Source organism: Canis lupus, chromosome 7, assembly GCF_011100685.1.
Source record: "Canis lupus familiaris isolate Mischka breed German Shepherd chromosome 7, alternate assembly UU_Cfam_GSD_1.0, whole genome shotgun sequence".
NCBI classification, from domain to species: Eukaryota; Metazoa; Chordata; class Mammalia; order Carnivora; family Canidae; genus Canis; species Canis lupus.
In genome coordinates, this window is record NC_049228.1 from 19,067,480 (window position 1) to 19,085,510 (window position 18,031).

The window sequence follows — 18,031 nt, forward strand, 5'->3', positions numbered from 1 at the left end:
TTATTTTTTTCAGCACCTTTTGGAATTTTATAAAAACAAAGAATGAAAATATTTGATATAAGGGAAGAATACTTTGTAAAAATAATACCATCTTTAGCTGTAGAATAAAAATGAAATTCTGAACCTTGAAATAACTTAGGTATTTTGGTAGCATGTGTGAGGAGGAAAAACATCATTTCCTCTAATTTTTTGCATTCCTCTGGCTTTACTTCCAGTAGTTCATAATATGACAACATATGTTTTTTAAAAACTAACCTTTTAATCACTAGGAATTTCTGATGTTTAAATGAGTATCATTTCTTGTATCTCAATTAAGTTAACAGGTATCTTGTCAAAGGAATTGCCATAAATACTAAAAACAAATATTCTTGTAAATGTACTTTGACAATAATCAATTCTTATACATCAGGAAATAGGAAACTAGAAGTTTTTCCCTTGAAATTCTGATTTTGCTCTCTCTTTCTCAACATTTTAATCTTTGGGTACTGAGAGTCTAATGACTTGAAGGTATACATTATGTAGAAAATGTTCATTACCATTGAATTAAAAAGCATGTCAAATGTATTCCCGTTGAATTAAATCATTTTTGTTCTACTAGTGCACACTTTGAAGTAAGAAATAGTTATTGAGATTTACTTTGAATAACATATGTATATTTACTAAATCTCTTGAACAATTGAAGTGTCCAGATAACTTTAGTTTCGAATTGGTTAAAAGTTAGGGAAAAGACTTATACACGTAAGGAAACATGTGAAGTAAGGCAATATGTAGGACAGATGGATTTGTAATTATTTGTCTGTCAATGGAAATAATCAAATACCGATCTGCAAAGTTATTCTGAAATTTAGAGATCATTTATGTGAAGCAGTTGAGATGGTGCCAGAATGTATTCAATGCTCAGTAAACACTGGCTATCATCAATATGCTCATTTTACTGTATTTCACTTTTAAGACAGCAAGGTTGATCATGATATAAGCAATCAGAAAACGCAAGATTCCCTCATCAAACAATTCTTCTACCCAGCTGTTTCCTGTAAATCTCAGTTGAAGCTCTATTAATCCATTGCCCATATTTAAAAAAAAAAGTCTGACACATGAACTATCAGAAAGATTCCTTATTTTAACACAAGGAAAGAATTCCATTTTCCTCAATTCAGAATATGGTACCGTATTGAGCCAACATTTATGGAAACTGATATATGATACATCATTGCTTTGAAATCTTTCTTCTAGGCTCCTTTCTTCAGGTTCACTAGTAATTATTTCACCTTCTGTGGATGACACTGCAACCTATGAGTGCACCGTGACAAATGATGCCGGAGAGGATCAGAGGACTGTGGATCTCACTGTCCAAGGTACAACTGGCTTAGTATGTAGATTGGTAGCTCTTATAATGATACATTTCATTATTCCACTAATCCACAGGAGAGTTTCCTTCTCCATTTACTATGATGAGGCTTGGAAATCTGAAAGGGTTGGAAATGTGTACTTTCTTACTATTGTTATTATTGTTGTAGTTCCACCTTCCATAGCTGATGAGCCTACGGACCTCCTAGTAACCAAACATGCCCCAACAATAATTACCTGCACTGCTTCAGGAGTTCCATTTCCCTCAATTCACTGGACAAAAAATGGGATAAGACTACTTCCCAGGGGAGATGGTTATAGAATTCTTTCCTCAGGTAAGACCAAGCTCAGGTAATTACACATCTATGATTAGATTAATTATTAATGGATGGCCTTACCTGGCCTTTTGTTGCACCAAAATAAAATACATTTTCATTCCTAGACCTACACATCTGGAAAAAAAAGTACAGTTAGAGTAGGAAGGGGAACTAGACTAAGGGAGAGGGAAAAAATCTGGAAGCAATGATAATGGAATGTAATAAGCATGATCACTGGAATTTTATGTGCATATTTACTAACCTTGAGGTTTCACAAATTCACTGGTTGCCTTTGAGTGAACCACACTCTTTCCATTGGCCAAAAAGAACCTCCATTCATTCAACAAACATATAATTCCTAAAATAAGTTATATACTCCACTGAGTTTCTGAGGATATAAAATTAGGAGGATTCTTGTTCTCAAGGTTTTTATAACTGAGCAGGTAAGGCTAGGTGATAAGTGCTAAGATGGATAATTTTTGAGAGTGGTAGTAGCCATCATTTATAAAATTTATGTATTGAAAGAGAAAAAAATAATTCACCTAAATGAAAAAGGTAGTTCACTTGGAAAAGTACACTAAAGATAAACTAAAGTAGTAACTAACATCCTCGTGGGGCTTTATGCATCTGTGCATATTATTTTAAGGGAGTTTGTTTATTTTTTCGATAGAAGGGAAATAATGGAAGATTGTTCACAGGGTAGAACTTAGTTTTCCAAGCCAAGTATTTTGGCTGTCTCAAAATGTGTATAGATTTTGATTGGTAGCAATTAAAAGCATAAACTAGAAATTACCCTTCAGCACAAGGTATTGTATTAAGAGAACAGGTTGGAACTTTCTCAAAATATTAAACAAGAGTTACCATGTGACCCAGCAGCTCCATTCCTAGGCATCTAACCGGAAAAATGAAAACATATGTCCACATGAAGACTTGTATGGAAATGTTCATACAGCATTATTCACAATATTGCTGTAAACAATCCAAATGTCCATCAACAGATAAAAGAATAAACAAAATGTGGATAATCCACACAATCAAATTCTCTATCAATAAAATGGAACAAAAATATTGGCACATGCTACAACAGACGAAACTCAAAACCTGTGCTCACGGTGAAAGAAGTCAAACACAAAGAACATCTGTATGATTGCATCTGCATGCAATGTTCAGCAAATGTAAATATATGGAGAATAAGAAGAAATTAGTGTTTGTGAGGGGCTAGGGCTGATGAGAATGAGAAGTGACTATAAATGGAATAGATTTCTTTTTAAAGGGATAATAGAAATGTTCTCAAGATTAGATTGTGATAGTTGCACAACTCTATAAATATACTAAAAATTATTAAATTGTACATTTAAGTGGGTGAATCTTATGGCATGTAAATTTTGCCTAAAGAAAGCTATTAATAATGATTAAAAGGCACTGTGTTAGGCCCTTCAGGGTGTACAAGTATGAGTATAAGCCAAGCACCACTGTGCTATGAGGATGAAAAAACAAAATCAGAGAGACCTAGTTTATCAAACCAGGAAAATGGTTGCAGAAAAATGGACACACTGTGCATAAAACTTTTTTCCTTTTTAGGAGCAATTGAAATATTTGCGACTCAGTTAAACCATGCTGGAAGATATACGTGTATCGCCAGGAATGCAGCTGGTTCTGCACATCGACATGTGACCCTTTATGTCCAGGGTATGAAAGGTTACTTAATTCATTAAAAGTTTGTTTTTTCTTCAAGTCATGTTTATTCTTGAAAGAATGTACTGTCTAGAGCTACGAACCACAGTAATATCTTGGGGATATGAAAGACTAATAGGTATTATCCAATAAAAAAAATGAAAAATCACACAAAACAATCCCTAAATTATTTTTTTTTCTTGAACTTCTATAATCTGTTGTTGCTTCTAGTCTTCTAATGGGGTTCTTCTAATGGAAACTTCCTACAGTAGCAAGACTCAAAATATGTAATATGGCCAATATTCTCTTTTCCCTTGGACAATCAGATCACTAACAATTTGGAAATACAAATCTGGGCCTGTTTAACTTCATGGCTACTTTTAGACATTTCTGCCGCTAACTTTGCTTTTTCTGCCATTGCTTTTTCTGTTGGTTCTTATAGAGCCTCCAGTCATTCAGCCTCAGCCAAGTGAGCTAGACGTCATTGTAAACAATCCCATTTTATTACCTTGTGAAGCAACAGGGACACCGAGTCCTTTCATTACTTGGCAAAAAGAAGGCATCAATGTTATCACTTCAGGTACACTGTTTCTATCAAGAAAATTACAGCAAATCAGTGTTTTATGATTCATAAGTCAGTATGATTTTTTTAATGAAAGCTTTTAATAAAAATTCTTCTCACTGTGCTTTCATAACTGATGTAGGCAAAAGTCATGCAGTTCTTCCTAATGGTGGCTTGCAGATCTCCAGAGCTGTCAGAGAAGATGCTGGCACTTACATGTGTGTGGCTCAGAATCCAGCTGGCACAGCCTTAGGCAAAATCAAATTAAATGTTCAAGGTACCTAAATAATAAATTTCTATGTCTTCATTGCAAAGATGCTCATGACAATGTATATCAAAATTCATCTATCTAAAATAACAATGCTGCCATAGTTCTCAACATTCTTAGTTTACATTATATAACGTGTTTTCCTATTACCCTTATGAAGAAGAAAATGTAATGTTTGGGGGGGGTTGTTCATTGTTTAAATAAGAAAACTGAGGCATCTCGTTTTATTTTGGATTTCTATGAACTTCATATGGTACTGTTTCATTGTAGTACATATTTAAGGCAATTTTTATTTTTATTTTATTTTATTTTTTAAGGCAATTTTTAAAACATCATCTTTATAATACCACATTGGATACAATATGAAACACTAGATTGTAATGTCAACTTAAAAAACAAATCATACATTTTTAAAAATCATAAATAAAAAATCATAAAACAAAGAAAATGTAGTAGTTAACAAACTTGATGGGAAAAATTATTCTGTAGATAAAGGAAGGTCTTTTCATATTTGACTATTATTTTCTTGACATAATATTGATATCTTGCGTGCATTGTTTTTGTGAATGAAAAAGTGACCTGGAAGTAGGTTCTGAGTTTCTGAATTTCCATTAGCTGATGTTGAATTTCCTTATAGTGTGATTTTCCTATGGTAAATTACTAAGGTAAGGCTTACTTAACTGCACGTTATAAATCTAGTTTCTTTATATTTTTAACATTTTCTCAACAAATATTTATTGGAATAATAAGTGGAAATACATTGAACATTACAGACATGATCCTTCCCTTATGGTATCCAGAAAGAAAAAAACTAAATTACCAAATAAATTAAATAATTCCAAATTCTGACACATGCTAAGCAGGAAAAAAAAGGCTGAGATGGAGAATAATGGGGGAAATGTGGGGACCACTTTACATTAGTGGTTAAAGTAGGCTTTAAGAAGTAGGCTTCTGGGACACCTAGGTGACTCAATGGTTGAGCATCTGCCTTTGGCTCAGGTCATGATCCTGGGGTCCAGGGATCGAGTCCCACATCAGGCTCCCTGCAGGAAGCCTGCTTCTCCCTCTGCCTATGTCTCTGCCTCCCTCTGTGTATCTCTCATGAGTAAATAAATACAACAATTAAAAAGAAGGAGAAGAAGAAGAGGAAAACGAAGACGGCTTCTCTGAAGGGTACCATTTAGAAGGAGGTGGAGGAGGAGAAGGAGAAGGGGAAGGGGAAGGGGAAAGAGATGACTTCTCTGAAAGGGTACCATTTAGGCTGAGACCTGAATGCTGAGCTAGGATGAGCCATACAAAGGTGGCAGACTATCCAACGGAGAGAGGACATCATGAGCCATGACCCCACGACAGGAAAGAGTAAGAAAAGAAGCATGCCAGTGTGGTAGAGAGTGGTGGAAAAGGAGAAGGTTGGCAAAATGTGAAGAAAGTCAGAAAAGAAGGTGGATCAATGCATGGAGGGTCAGAAGGACCACGCAAAGGTTATATTTTCTTCTCTATGCAGTGGGAAGCCCTTTAAGGGTTCAACCAAGATGCTTATTTGGGTTTAGGAAGATCTCTTTTGCTGCTCTGTAGGTGTTGGTTTAGAGAAGGGGCAAGACTAGAGCTGGAGGAATTATTCAGGTCCTCTTGGCAAGATGCTACAGCCTGGCTAGGAGTGAGAGTGGCTGTGTAAGTTGCAGGGGTAAATGGAAAAAAACGTGATGGATTTAAGATACTTCTGGAGGTGTAACTGCCAGGATGACTGATGAATCAGATTTGGGAGGTCAGGAAAAGAGAGGAATTAATGATGTTTCCTGGGCTTTGGGCTTGAGCTAATGAGTAGGTAATAGTGCCATGGGGGAACGCAAGGGGAGGAACTGGCTTTGGAGGAAGGAAAACATGATTTCTGATAGATCCTATGAGATACGGGAACATATTAGAAATCCTAGTGGAGATATCAAATTGAGTTGACTATTGATGGATTCAGAGCTCAAGGGAGAAGTATAGTGTAAGATATAAATTTGGAAGTTATCAGTGTATTTCAGTCCACAAGACTGGGTCAGAATTTGGACAGAAAAAAAAAGCTAAGGACAAAGACCCAGAACTCTGCATTGTTTAAAAGTCTGAGAAAAGAGAGGATGCTGAAATACAAAGGAGCCGGCAGAGATGTTAGAGGAAAGCCAGATGAAGGCTAGGAGAGGAGAGTGTTTCAAGAAAAAGGGAGTGGACAATTTGTTTAATGCCGGTGAGAGGTCAGTTAGATAAGGACCCATAAATATTCATTGGCCTTGGCAACATGGAAGTCATGGAAAGAACAATTACATATAGGAGGGGTTTTTCCTTCAACAATTGATTAAAATCATTGACATGAGCAATTATGGGACAAAGAAACACATTAAATGATTAATAGCATTTCAACATTTCAAAAACACCCAGAGATAACCTCATGCTTTAGAGGTATGAAAATTCTGAACCAAATCTCCCTCCTTGCAGATACCATATATGTAATGGAAAGCACAAACCGAAGCAAATGATGTTGGCTGATACAAGTAATTCTAACATGGTTATTCATATTTTTTCACAACTGAGTGATTTTATTTTACTCAGCACTGTTAGTGTATTTTAAAATCTTGGGACACCTGGGTGGCTCAGCAGTTGAACATCTGCCTTTGGCTCAGAGCATGATCCTGGATTCCTGGGTTCGAGTCTTGCGCCGGGCTCCCTGCATTGGAGCCTGCTTCTCTTCCTTCTGCCTGTGTCTCTACCTCTGTGTGTGTGTGTGTGTGTGTGTGTGTGTGTGTGTGTCTCATGAATAAATAAATAAAATCTTTTAAAAATAAAATAAAATCTTGTCTCAGGGTTCCTGAGTGGCTCAGTCAGTTAAGCATTTGACTTCAGTTCAGGGTCCTGGGATGGAGCCCCATGCTGAGTGGGGGAGCCTGTTTCTCCCTCTTTTTGCTCTCTCCCTTTCTGTTCCTCAAATAAATGCATAAACTCTTTAAAAATAAATAAATAAAATAAAATTTGATCTCCATGTTATTGACCATTTCTCCATATGCTCTGTAGACATGACAGATAGTCTAGGTCCCCAGGACTTACTATGCACAGGCATTATTTGGATCAGTGGAGCTCTCAGGGATCTCACTTCTGATTCCATTTCTGAGTCAGTATGTGGTAACAATGAATATTGTTTGCCTTGTTCCTCTCTTAAGCTTTCTTGAATGGGTGGTAGTTTTTTGGTGGGTTTTGCCTGCACATGCTTAAAGGGATATTTTTACTGTCACTGTTGTCCTCTGTACCTTGTCACTGTCTCGGGACTTGCATTGACACGGATGGATCATCCTCTCCTTTCTTTCAGATGTGCTTGCGGTCAGTTGTTCCTTACTTATGTTTGTTCCCTCATAATCATTTAATATTTCTTTAAATCTCAGTAAAATATCCAATACCTAAGTGGTAATCAACCTACCGGAAACATTAGGAAGAGAACACCTTTATCATAAGCCCTTCCACAGCTTTTGGAAGAAGTGGGAAGCATTTTATATATATAATTCTTTTCCATGATCTATTCATTTATTTTTTCAGTCACTAAAACAATACGTTGTTAAATATGGCCACTGTATTGGAAACACTAAGCACTATAGGAAACGCTTGAGTAAAAGTATGTCTGAGCAGTTGAATAATTTCCAAACTATGAAAGGGACTTTCTGAAAGTTTAAGTAGCTGAAGTCAATCACATAATACAGTACATTAAAGAAAATGCCTCTGTTGGCACCATCTAAATTTTCTAGGCATGCAGTGCCTCAGGAATATACATTTATGTCCTCATTTAAAATTGATGATCATTTACATTTGTTAACTATGCAGAGAATAATTTTCCGAAAATGGCTCAAAGAATGTTCTTTTCTGGGACCCCTGGGTGGCTCAGCGGTTGACTGTATGCCTTTGGCTCAGGGCGTGATCCCAGGATCTGGGATCGAGTCCCACATCAGGCTCCTTCCATGAAGCCTGCTTCTCCCTCTGCCTAGGTCTCTGCCTCTCTCTCTCTCTCTTTCTGTCTCTCTCATAAATAAATAAAATCTTTTTAAATATTAAAATAAAAAGAATGTTCTTTTCCAATGAAAACAAAGTGTAGTAATCCTTTGGTGATAATATGGTAAAGTCAGGATTTTGTTTCTTTTTAGCATTACTTCACTTTGAAGTACCACTGTACTGTGTATATGGTACATTGGTACATTTATGCTTTGTAGGTGATGTTTAAACTTCGTATTTTTCAGTTCCTCCAGTCATTAGCCCCCATCCAAAAGAATATATCACTGCTGTGGATAAGCCCATCTCCTTACCATGTGAGGCAGATGGCCTCCCAGCACCTGACATTACCTGGCATAAAGATGGGCATGCAATTGTGGAATCAATCCGCCAGCGCATCCTCAGCTCTGGGGCTCTGCAAATAGCATTCGCTCAGCCTGGTGATGCTGGCCAGTACACGTGCATGGCAGCGAATGTGGCAGGATCAAGCAGCATGAGCACCAAGCTCACTGTCCATGGTAAGTTATTTAACATTAATTATTTCAGTTGGCTACATTTCCATGGCAAAGAGGAAAGACCACCAAGAAAACATATGATGAAAGTCAAAGCCATGTAAAACCAGCAATCCAAAGTGGTGTGTGTGTGTGTGTGTGTGTGTGCGTGTGGCGTGTAGGTATACTTACCCTTATTGTTGCTTGTAATGGAAGGCTCTGATTATTTGTGTGAGTGAAAGAAAGGATATGATTATGTGTGTGTGAGAAAAATATTAAGTGAGCCAAAATAATTCATGTGTTGCCAATAATCCCTCTATTAGTATTTATACTTTGGCTATAGATCCCATTTATGGGATCCCATTTATGGGATCCATTTGTGCTTTGTGACTATTCTGCTCACTGCTCAAGTTGCAAATGATCTTCACTCAAAACCAATCTCCATATGAGCAGCATTATAAATACAGTATGAACCTAATGAGAGTTAGAAATCTATTCATTATTTTAAGGTAGCAAAATATTTACAAGTATAGTTTTGTAATGGAAAAAACTTTTTTTCTTTGTATTCCGACAACTAACAAAATATCTAAGGATCAGCATTGAAATATTTTAGTTGTTAATGTATATTTTAAGAGTAAAGATAAATACCTATTATTATTGGTGTGAGGACACGATAAGTAAATTAAACTCTTTCCAACTACTCTTTTCAGAGGTAACTCTGGTAATGATGGGTCTCTGCTTCTTCCTTTTTTAAAAAATTTGTGAAAGCTGTTTTTTATCTTCCAGGTGTGTTTGAATTTCCTACAACTTCATAAAGTGATGATTTCAAGCAAACACACTTTTAATTAAATAAATAAATAATGGCCCAAATTTTAAATCACCATTTATGGTTTTTTAAAATACTTTTCCTGGTTATACCTCCTTGCAATTCATATAATTGAACTAATCAATACATATCAGTTCTTTAGCTTCAAATAAATAAAACTCTTTCTCAAATTTGTAGAAATTTACCAAAATTGGCCATCTACTAAGCAACAAAGCATCAACAAAGCAATTATTAATATGATTTAAAAATAAGGCCACATTTCCTGCCCACAATGCAATAAAGCTAGAAACATGTAATAAACTTTAAATACCAAAACCCCAACCCCAGGTAAAGTTAAAAATACCATTTTAGTTAGCAAGTAGGTCAAAGAATATGTTTCATTTTCATACTATTTAAGAAAGAATAAAAATAAGGACACTACATATATCAAAATGTGTGGTGTGTGGGCCACAGTTAAAATCAAATCTAAAACCATAAACTTAAATTTTTCATTTTGAAAAAGAATGAAGTAAATGTACAAATTTTACAACTTTGTCACCACTAGTAAAATTGAAATATTAACCCCACAGTTAAAGGAGGTGATAAAAATACAGTATAAATTAATGTAAAATGTATCAAATATTTACAACATGCCATTCAGCAAAATAGATTTTTGTATTTTCCCTATTATCTGTGTTTGTGTGTATAATCATTCATATAAGATTTACTTACTCATATAATCAAAAAAATAATTTTTGCTGAACGTTACTTTTGTCCTGTCACTTTTCAAAATGTCATCAAAATTGATCTGTTTCTCACTGATATGTTTGAATAATTCCAAAAGTCATAGTTTTTGGAGGGAAGTGTATTTTTTACTTTTTGAGCAAAGTATTCTTAACCCTTTCAAGCCCTTTATTTAGAAGTAAGTAGTTTAGTTCCAAATCCACTACTAAAATAGTTGATCTTTCTCTATTGCCTGAATTCTGATCCAAAAAAATTTGAGGCATAGGAAGTATTTGTAGAGAGTTCTGAAATTACTAAAAACTTCCTCTGTGGCAGTATAAAGAAAGTTGAATAAATGTCTTGCCTTGGTTTTACTTGCATTTGTTATAACACATGAAATACTACAATAAATTTTTTTCCATAGCATTTTGTGATATTCAATTTGGGGTGTGTATTTCACAGTGTGTAAACTGGTGACTTTTATTAGTTTGTTCTCATAATAGGTCTGTGATACAAATCCAGTGATTGTACAACCATAAAACATTTTTGGATTTTGTTCTAAGTTTGTCTGTTTTACCTCACTGCAAGAAGTATAAGAAACTTAAGCAAAAGAAAGTGAGGAATCCAAATAAAATCTGAAGATTTCTAATCTAGTTCTATGTCATTTGTTTAGAAACTGATTGTAAATGTATTCAGCAAGTCCAAATCCAGTAGAGTTCTTGCTATAGGCATCTTTCATGTAATACAGATCAGTATCTTAATACATTTTTATTTTATGCTGTTTCCAGCAAAATTATCCTCAAAAGAGTCTTTGTGTCAGTTTTCAGTGTGAATAAGGATATTATTGAACTCAACATCCTGAATGACTATTTTTTTGAAACTTTTCTTAGTGCCTCCTAGAATTCAAAGTACAGATGTACACTACACGGTCAGTGAGAATTCACAAGCTCTTCTTCCATGCATGGCTGATGGAATCCCCACACCAGTAATTAACTGGAAAAAAGACAATGTTCTTTTAGCCAACTTGTTAGGAAAATATACTATTGAACCCTATGGAGAACTTATTCTGGAAAATGTTGTGGTAAGTTGAATAGCTATGTTAAGCAAGATTGGTAGTAATTTACCTTTTTACTTTTAGTAACTTAGCCTGGAAATATATTCTTTAATAATGAAAGAAAAATACTCTTACAAATTCAGGCCAAAAAATGAATTTTACACGTTTTGCTTTATGGCCCAGATCTAAGAATAATATTTAACAGATAGTAGGAACTCATAAAATGGCCTCCTTCTAAAATTATTTTATTTTTGTGGAAATCTGTTTATCAGGAAAAATTCTAAGTGCCTCTGTTGCATGCTTGTAACCATGTATGGGGATGATTAGAAGAGTGGAGATACAAGAATGTTTGATGTGTTATTAAGCAAATATGAAGAGCAGTTTTTGTATTCTTTTCAGGATTTTGAATGACCTTTTCTAATTATTGACAAGGAAACTGAAGTCTTAGAGATATATCCAAGCTAAGGTTTTTGAATATTCTCCGGTGGTACTTATGCAGTCTACAGAATCGTAGCTATCAGAAGCATCTCAGTTTTCCAGTGGTAGCCCACTTGAGGAAGAATCTGTATGCATACTACATGACTTTTTTAAAAATTTACTGTGTTTTGTGTGCTTGGCACCAAATAAGAAACATTATTAAAATGTGAATCACTTTCAGAGCTTTTGTGTAGATGTTATTCCTATTCATTGCCCTTCAAAATACCAAAACTTCATTACAAAATCTTTGTGGAATTAAATTGGAAAAAGTTAAAGAGTAAAATTGATTACATTCACTTTATAGTATAATTTCAGCCATTAGCCAGACTCCTGGGATTATCAGGTCAATAACCCTAGTAATAGGCTGTGTGAGTAGGCCCTAACTCAACCACAAGTGCCAGCAAAAATTGTATTTATTCAAATCTAACTTTCCATTGGTTGTAAAATGTGCCATTATTTTATGTACCTCTAAGAAAGAAAAAAATATAGTTAAGTAAACTAGAGAAGATTGTCAGTTTCTAAGTTGTATTCCAGTTTCAGGGATATTAAAAGTTTAAAATATGAATTTTAGAATTGATAAAATAAGGATAAATTTGTTTAAGCTAGTAAATATCTTTAGTGGGATGACCCCCAGGCTCAGGAATGTTGAATTTGGGCCCTCAGTTACACTTATAGACCTGAAAGAATTAAATGAGAAAGAAAAGTTAGACTTTTAGTGCAACAATGACTCTGATTTTTAAAAAATAACAATAAAGTAGGTTATAAATATCACATGAAAGACACAAGTAATAAGTAGAAATCTATGTGTGAATAGTATGTACAATCCAGATTTCTTAAGTCCTTCACTTTCATAAAATCCTTGATGTTAAGCTTAAATTGTCATAACCTGAGAATTTAAGAACCCTGAGTGATACGGAGGTGGGGAGACTTTTGCAGAGAATGTGATTTATTCCTGTTTGCCCTTTAAAAAAAAAAAAAAGTAAGCAGCCAACTAAGTTTAGATTATATCTACTACTAGTGTTTGCAATTTTTATGCTGGATTTCCAATCAATTCTTTTAATGTTTCAATGCAAAAAAAAATATATTCTTAAACTTTTAAAAGAGAAGGAAAAGCCTGTGGTGGGACTTAATGCACTTAGAAGCATTCAATCATTAATTCAACAAATATTTATTGAATACCTTCCGTGTGTCCAGCACTGATTTATGCACTAGTAACACATAAGGGAACAAAAGACTCAAAGATCCATGCCTTCATGCAGTTTATTTCTAGAGGAGGGAGATAGACAATATAATAATAACAACAACAACAATAATAATAAACAATGTATACAACAAGTCAGAAGAAAGTAAGTGGTATGAAAAATTAAAAAAAAAACGGTAAAGGGGATCTGATTTGGAGGGATACCGGTTACATTTTTTAATAAGATAGTCAAGGTAAATCTCCTTTGAAAAGGGAACATTTGAGTAAAACTTAAAGGAAGTGAGTTAGCCAAGCAAATATATGGGGGAAGACCATACCAGGCAGGTAAAACTGGGATGTTCCTCTCTCAGATATCTAGAGGAAAGAACTTAAGGTGGGAACACACCTAATACATTGGAGGAAGAGGAGACCAGTAAAAGCAAAGAAAAAAAAGAACAAAAGAGAGAAAAGTGAGAGAAAAATGGAGGCCAAATCATGCAGTGTCTTGTAGATTATAACAATTTTGCTCTTTACTCTGAATAAAATCAGAATCCTTTGCAGGTTTTGAGCCTGGGAGCAGTGTTATCTGCCTTACATTTTTGCAATACTACGTTGACTATTAAAATGAGCAGAGGCAAAAGTAGAAGCAGAAAGACCTGTTGGGAAGATGGTTTGGAGTTCGAGGAGAGATTAGGGATGGGAAGTGGCTGGATTCTGCATTTCCTAGCTAGATTGCCCCTAGAGTGTGAAAAAGAAGAGAGTACAGATGACTTAGATGCCTGAGACAAAAGAGATTAACAACTGGAAGGACAAAATAGCCAATCAACTCAGATGGTAAAGGCCACAGATTAAACAAAACAGGAATGCTGAAAGGGAAATTGGGGGTTCAGTTTTGGACATGAGTTCAAGATGTCTTTGGGGCATACAAGCAAGAGGTGAAATGGGAAGTTCAGTGTAATTAGAGTTTGGAAGAAAGATCTGGGCTGCAGATACTGGTATGCATCGGCATATAGATAATATTTAAAGTCACGAGACTCGATGACATCACTAACCCTCTTGCATGCCAACATCAAGACGTTAATGTTGAAGGGAAGCCAGAAAAAAGAGATGGAAATGGAGCAACCAGTGAGGTAAGAAGGAAACTAGGAAAAGGGGTAGCCTGCAAGCCAAGGGAAGACATGGTTTCAAAGAGACAGGGGGGTGTCAAATGCTGCCATGCCTGTACATCTAATGAGATGAGTGCCAAGACTGGCGATTGCATTTAGCAAGTGAAACTTCAGAACTGCAGGTAGTAATACCCACACCCTTTCCCATTTCCTTTGATAATTTTGGTGGTCTTTGGTGCCACATTTCCAAGAGAGCCAGCTATGCTGTCAAGATGCTACCAACCTTTGAAATGATTTGTTCTTTATCTGTATATTGCAGAGCTGCAGTACACTTGATGTTTAATAAACTTTAGGACTTTTGTAAAGTTTTTTGTTTTCTGAGATCTTATTATTATAAAATGCTATAGTTCTGTAGGGCTTTTGTTTCAATTCCTATACATTTTAAATTATGTTATTGCAAAAGCTAGCCAAATGGTTCAGACTAAAAGATGGAAATTTAAACTGTCTTTAAATAAGAATGCTCCTTTGGGAACTAAGCTATGCAACTTTATGTATTTTGTGTAATATGATGTAAGATTATGTAATTTTAAATATTATGATTTCTTTTTTTTATTTAAGCTGGAGGATGCTGGCACCTATACCTGTGTTGCTAACAATGCTGCAGGTGAAGATACACACATGGTCAGCCTGACCGTACATGTTCTCCCCACTTTTACTGAACTTCCTGGAGATGTGTCATTAAATAAAGGAGAACAGCTACGATTAAGTTGTAAAGCCACTGGGATTCCATTGCCCAAGTTAACATGGACCTTCAATAACAATATTATCCCAGGTTGGTAATTTAATTCTTACGTAAATAAATATACCCATAAAGAACTCTAAACCAATCTCCATTTCCTTTAGCTCTGGGAATTGTTTGAAAAGTCACATGAAGAGATGGAGCATCTAGGTGGCTCAGTCAGTTGAGTGTCGGACTCTTGGTTTTAGCTTAGGTCATGATCTTAGGGTTGTGGGATCAAGCCCTGTATCAGACTCCACACCCAGCAGGGAGTTGGCTTAAGATATTCTCTCTCTTCTTCTCCCTCCTCTTCTGCCCTTCCCCTTGCTCTCTCTCTCTCTCTCTCTCTCAAATAAATAAAATCTAAAAAAAAAAAAAAGAAGAAAAGTGAAGTTGCATGAAGTTGATTACTTTAAGTTCTGTAAAATATGTACCTTTGCCTAGATTTTACCCTATGCCCACTATATATGTTCTTTTTTTTTTTCATTCTTTTGAAGAGTAAGTTAATCACAGGACCACATATGATATGATATTAGTAGACTTTTTTACCAAAAAATAATCTCCCTCTCCCAGGAGAAGATGATATTGTATGCACAGTTACGTAAACATCTCCTCCATGGACCTCCTTTATCACTAATAACTAGATTAAAGTGACTACTGTTGGAGTCCTAAAGATTCACCTAATTTTACAGAGGAGAGCTCTGCTTCTCACTGTATGAATTAACTCATATCTATTAACCTCTCTTATAATGTAAATCAATTATAGAGAAACATTTTAGTCACTGTGTGTACTACATATTGAAGTAATGCCTGGAACCCAGAAGCACTCATTTCTGGGAGAACAAGTATCTCTTTATTTGTTAGACTTTGTTATTAGCACAAATATGTTATCAGTTAATAAGTTGTCATATCCCAAAATTGAATTCTGAAATACTGCACTATTAGCATTTAATAAATATGTCTTCCCTAGAAAAGAATAAGCTTAAATCTTTCTATTATAAAGATCTATATTAATGACTGAAATTCATCAACTGTATTACCTTAATATTAATATTATACCTCAGTAAGGAAAAATAAAGTCTAAAAAAATCTAATCAGTACTGTTTTCTGATGGTGTAATAACTAATTCAGCTATTTAAATTTTTAAAGCTTGATTTTGCACTTAATATTCAACAGTATGAAATCTTTTGAAATAATTCAAATGGAGGAAAGCAAGCAAAGTAAAAATACCTAACATAATTAGGTGTTTGCTGATCTAATCAGAATCTTATTGAGTATAAGTTGCTTGAGGATTAGCATGTTTACCTTAAATTCTATTCCAAATATTATAACTACCTTTATAAATATTTATATCATCACCATTTATGGAGAAGTTAAATTATTACAAATTTAATCATGTTGTCATTATTACCTAGCTAGCATATGTTTTCATGATTTCCCCTCTGACCTGCCAAGTCAGTTGAATTACAACTGAAAAGGTTTTTATGTTTTTGAGGTAAATTGTGGTGGTGAAATAAATGAAATGGAAAATGTCAGATGTCTGAATGAAAGATTTTTGAAACCCAGAGAGACCACGAGCCAGATTTAGGCAACACTTTGAGATGAAAGGTGTACTTTAAATCTAAAATAATTTTAAAAGATGTTTGTTTTCATCTTCTTTTCCTGTTCCTTCTGCTGTTTTTCATTCTTCAAACAAGTCTCTAGAGACAGCAAATAGCTTAGGGGAAGAAATCTGTGAAAAAGGCTCTCTTCTCCAATGTCATGATGAGATCTCTAGTTTAGCTGCTGACCAACTCATAAATCCAACCTGCAAAATATTGAGCTGTTGTGATTATTTTCCTAAGTTACTGAGAGGCATTTGTGTCGTTTCCTGACTTGTTTCTTTCAGCCCACTTTGACAGTGTTAATGGACACAGTGAACTTGTTATTGAAAGAGTGTCAAAAGAGGATTCAGGTACTTATGTGTGCACTGCAGAGAACAGCGTTGGTTTTGTGAAGGCAATTGGATTTGTTTATGTGAAAGGTAGGTAAACATGCTCTATCTTTATCATTTATTCATAATGAATAGTTTGCATTTTGCTTCCTTATTATGTAGTTATACACTATAACTTCAGTTTATTAATCCATCTAGTCCTGTTTCACACATGCGCAAATTCATAAGATAAAAAATTATCAACAGTCAACTCAAAAAAAGGTAAGCAAAGAAATCATTTGGTACAAAACAGAATCATCTGCTTAGATTATTGAAACTAACCAAATTATCTGGTTGATTTTTTTTTATTTTTTTTCATTTTTTTTTAAATTTTATTTATTTATGATAGGCACACAGTGAGAGAGAGAGAGAGGCAGAGACATAGGCAGAGGGAGAAGCAGGCTCCATGCACTGGGAGCCCGACGTGGGATTCGATCCCGGGTCTCCAGGATCGCGCCCTGGGCCAAAGGCAGGCGCCAAACCGCTGCGCCACCCAGGGATCCCTAACCAAATTATCTGGTTGATTAGCATGAGCAGTTGATTCTGAAAATCCATGGGGTTCAAAAGTGGCTTTTCCCTTCCTCACTAAAATTATCTTTCTAAATAGGTCAAAATCACAAGGAAATTATCAGAGCTTCCTTTTACTTATAATTATCCATTGTTATTTCCCAGAACCTCCAGTCTTCAAAGGTGATTACCCTTCTAACTGGATTGAACCACTTGGTGGTAATGCAATCTTGAATTGTGAGGTGAAAGGAGATCCTGCCCCAACCATTCAATGGAGCAGAAAGGGGATGGATATTGAAATTAACCACAGAATCCGTCAACTGGTCAATGGTTCCCTGGCCATTTATGGCACTGTAGTAAGTTACACTGAAATTTTTGGTGGGCACTTTAATTGCCACAATTAATGCCTCTCTATAGGTGCCATGAATGGGAAAAGTTTCTGTTGCATTTCTAATTAAATCATAAAATCTGAATCAATGGGTTTTTATAAACAACTGACACAGTGTTCAAACTGATTATTTTTAGCTTTTTCAAAGAAACACAAGCAACAAAATAATGTTGCTGCTTTGTTCCCAATGATTGATCCTATTATTATTTAGCATCATTAGATAACTTCCTCAAATCTGTATTAGATCAAAGAAATTAAAGAATTATAAACACAGTTACAGATAAATTATAAGGTTAGGTTTCATCACTGAGCTGATAACCCTAATAAGGCTTTCCAAAAGCTTCAGCAATTCAGAAAATGAGTGTTGCTTTAAG

At 35.1% G+C, this 18,031-nt stretch overlaps 1 protein-coding gene across 5 annotated transcripts in view; it reads left to right on the forward strand.

Annotated features, from left to right (window-relative positions):
- HMCN1 (hemicentin 1) overlaps positions 1–18,031 on the forward strand; it is a 457,926-nt gene that overhangs the window by 387,838 nt on the left and 52,057 nt on the right. For all 5 annotated transcript variants that reach the window (XM_038542311.1, XM_038542313.1, XM_038542312.1 and 2 more), the window contains 10 exons: positions 1,234–1,355; positions 1,518–1,682; positions 3,246–3,353; positions 3,781–3,918; positions 4,043–4,177; positions 8,425–8,694; positions 11,086–11,276; positions 14,631–14,844; positions 16,679–16,813; positions 17,435–17,625. In XM_038542311.1, coding sequence (XP_038398239.1) covers positions 1,234–1,355; positions 1,518–1,682; positions 3,246–3,353; positions 3,781–3,918; positions 4,043–4,177; positions 8,425–8,694; positions 11,086–11,276; positions 14,631–14,844; positions 16,679–16,813; positions 17,435–17,625 — 1,669 coding nt within the window. The remainder of the gene's footprint in view (positions 1–1,233; positions 1,356–1,517; positions 1,683–3,245; positions 3,354–3,780; positions 3,919–4,042; positions 4,178–8,424; positions 8,695–11,085; positions 11,277–14,630; positions 14,845–16,678; positions 16,814–17,434; positions 17,626–18,031) is intronic.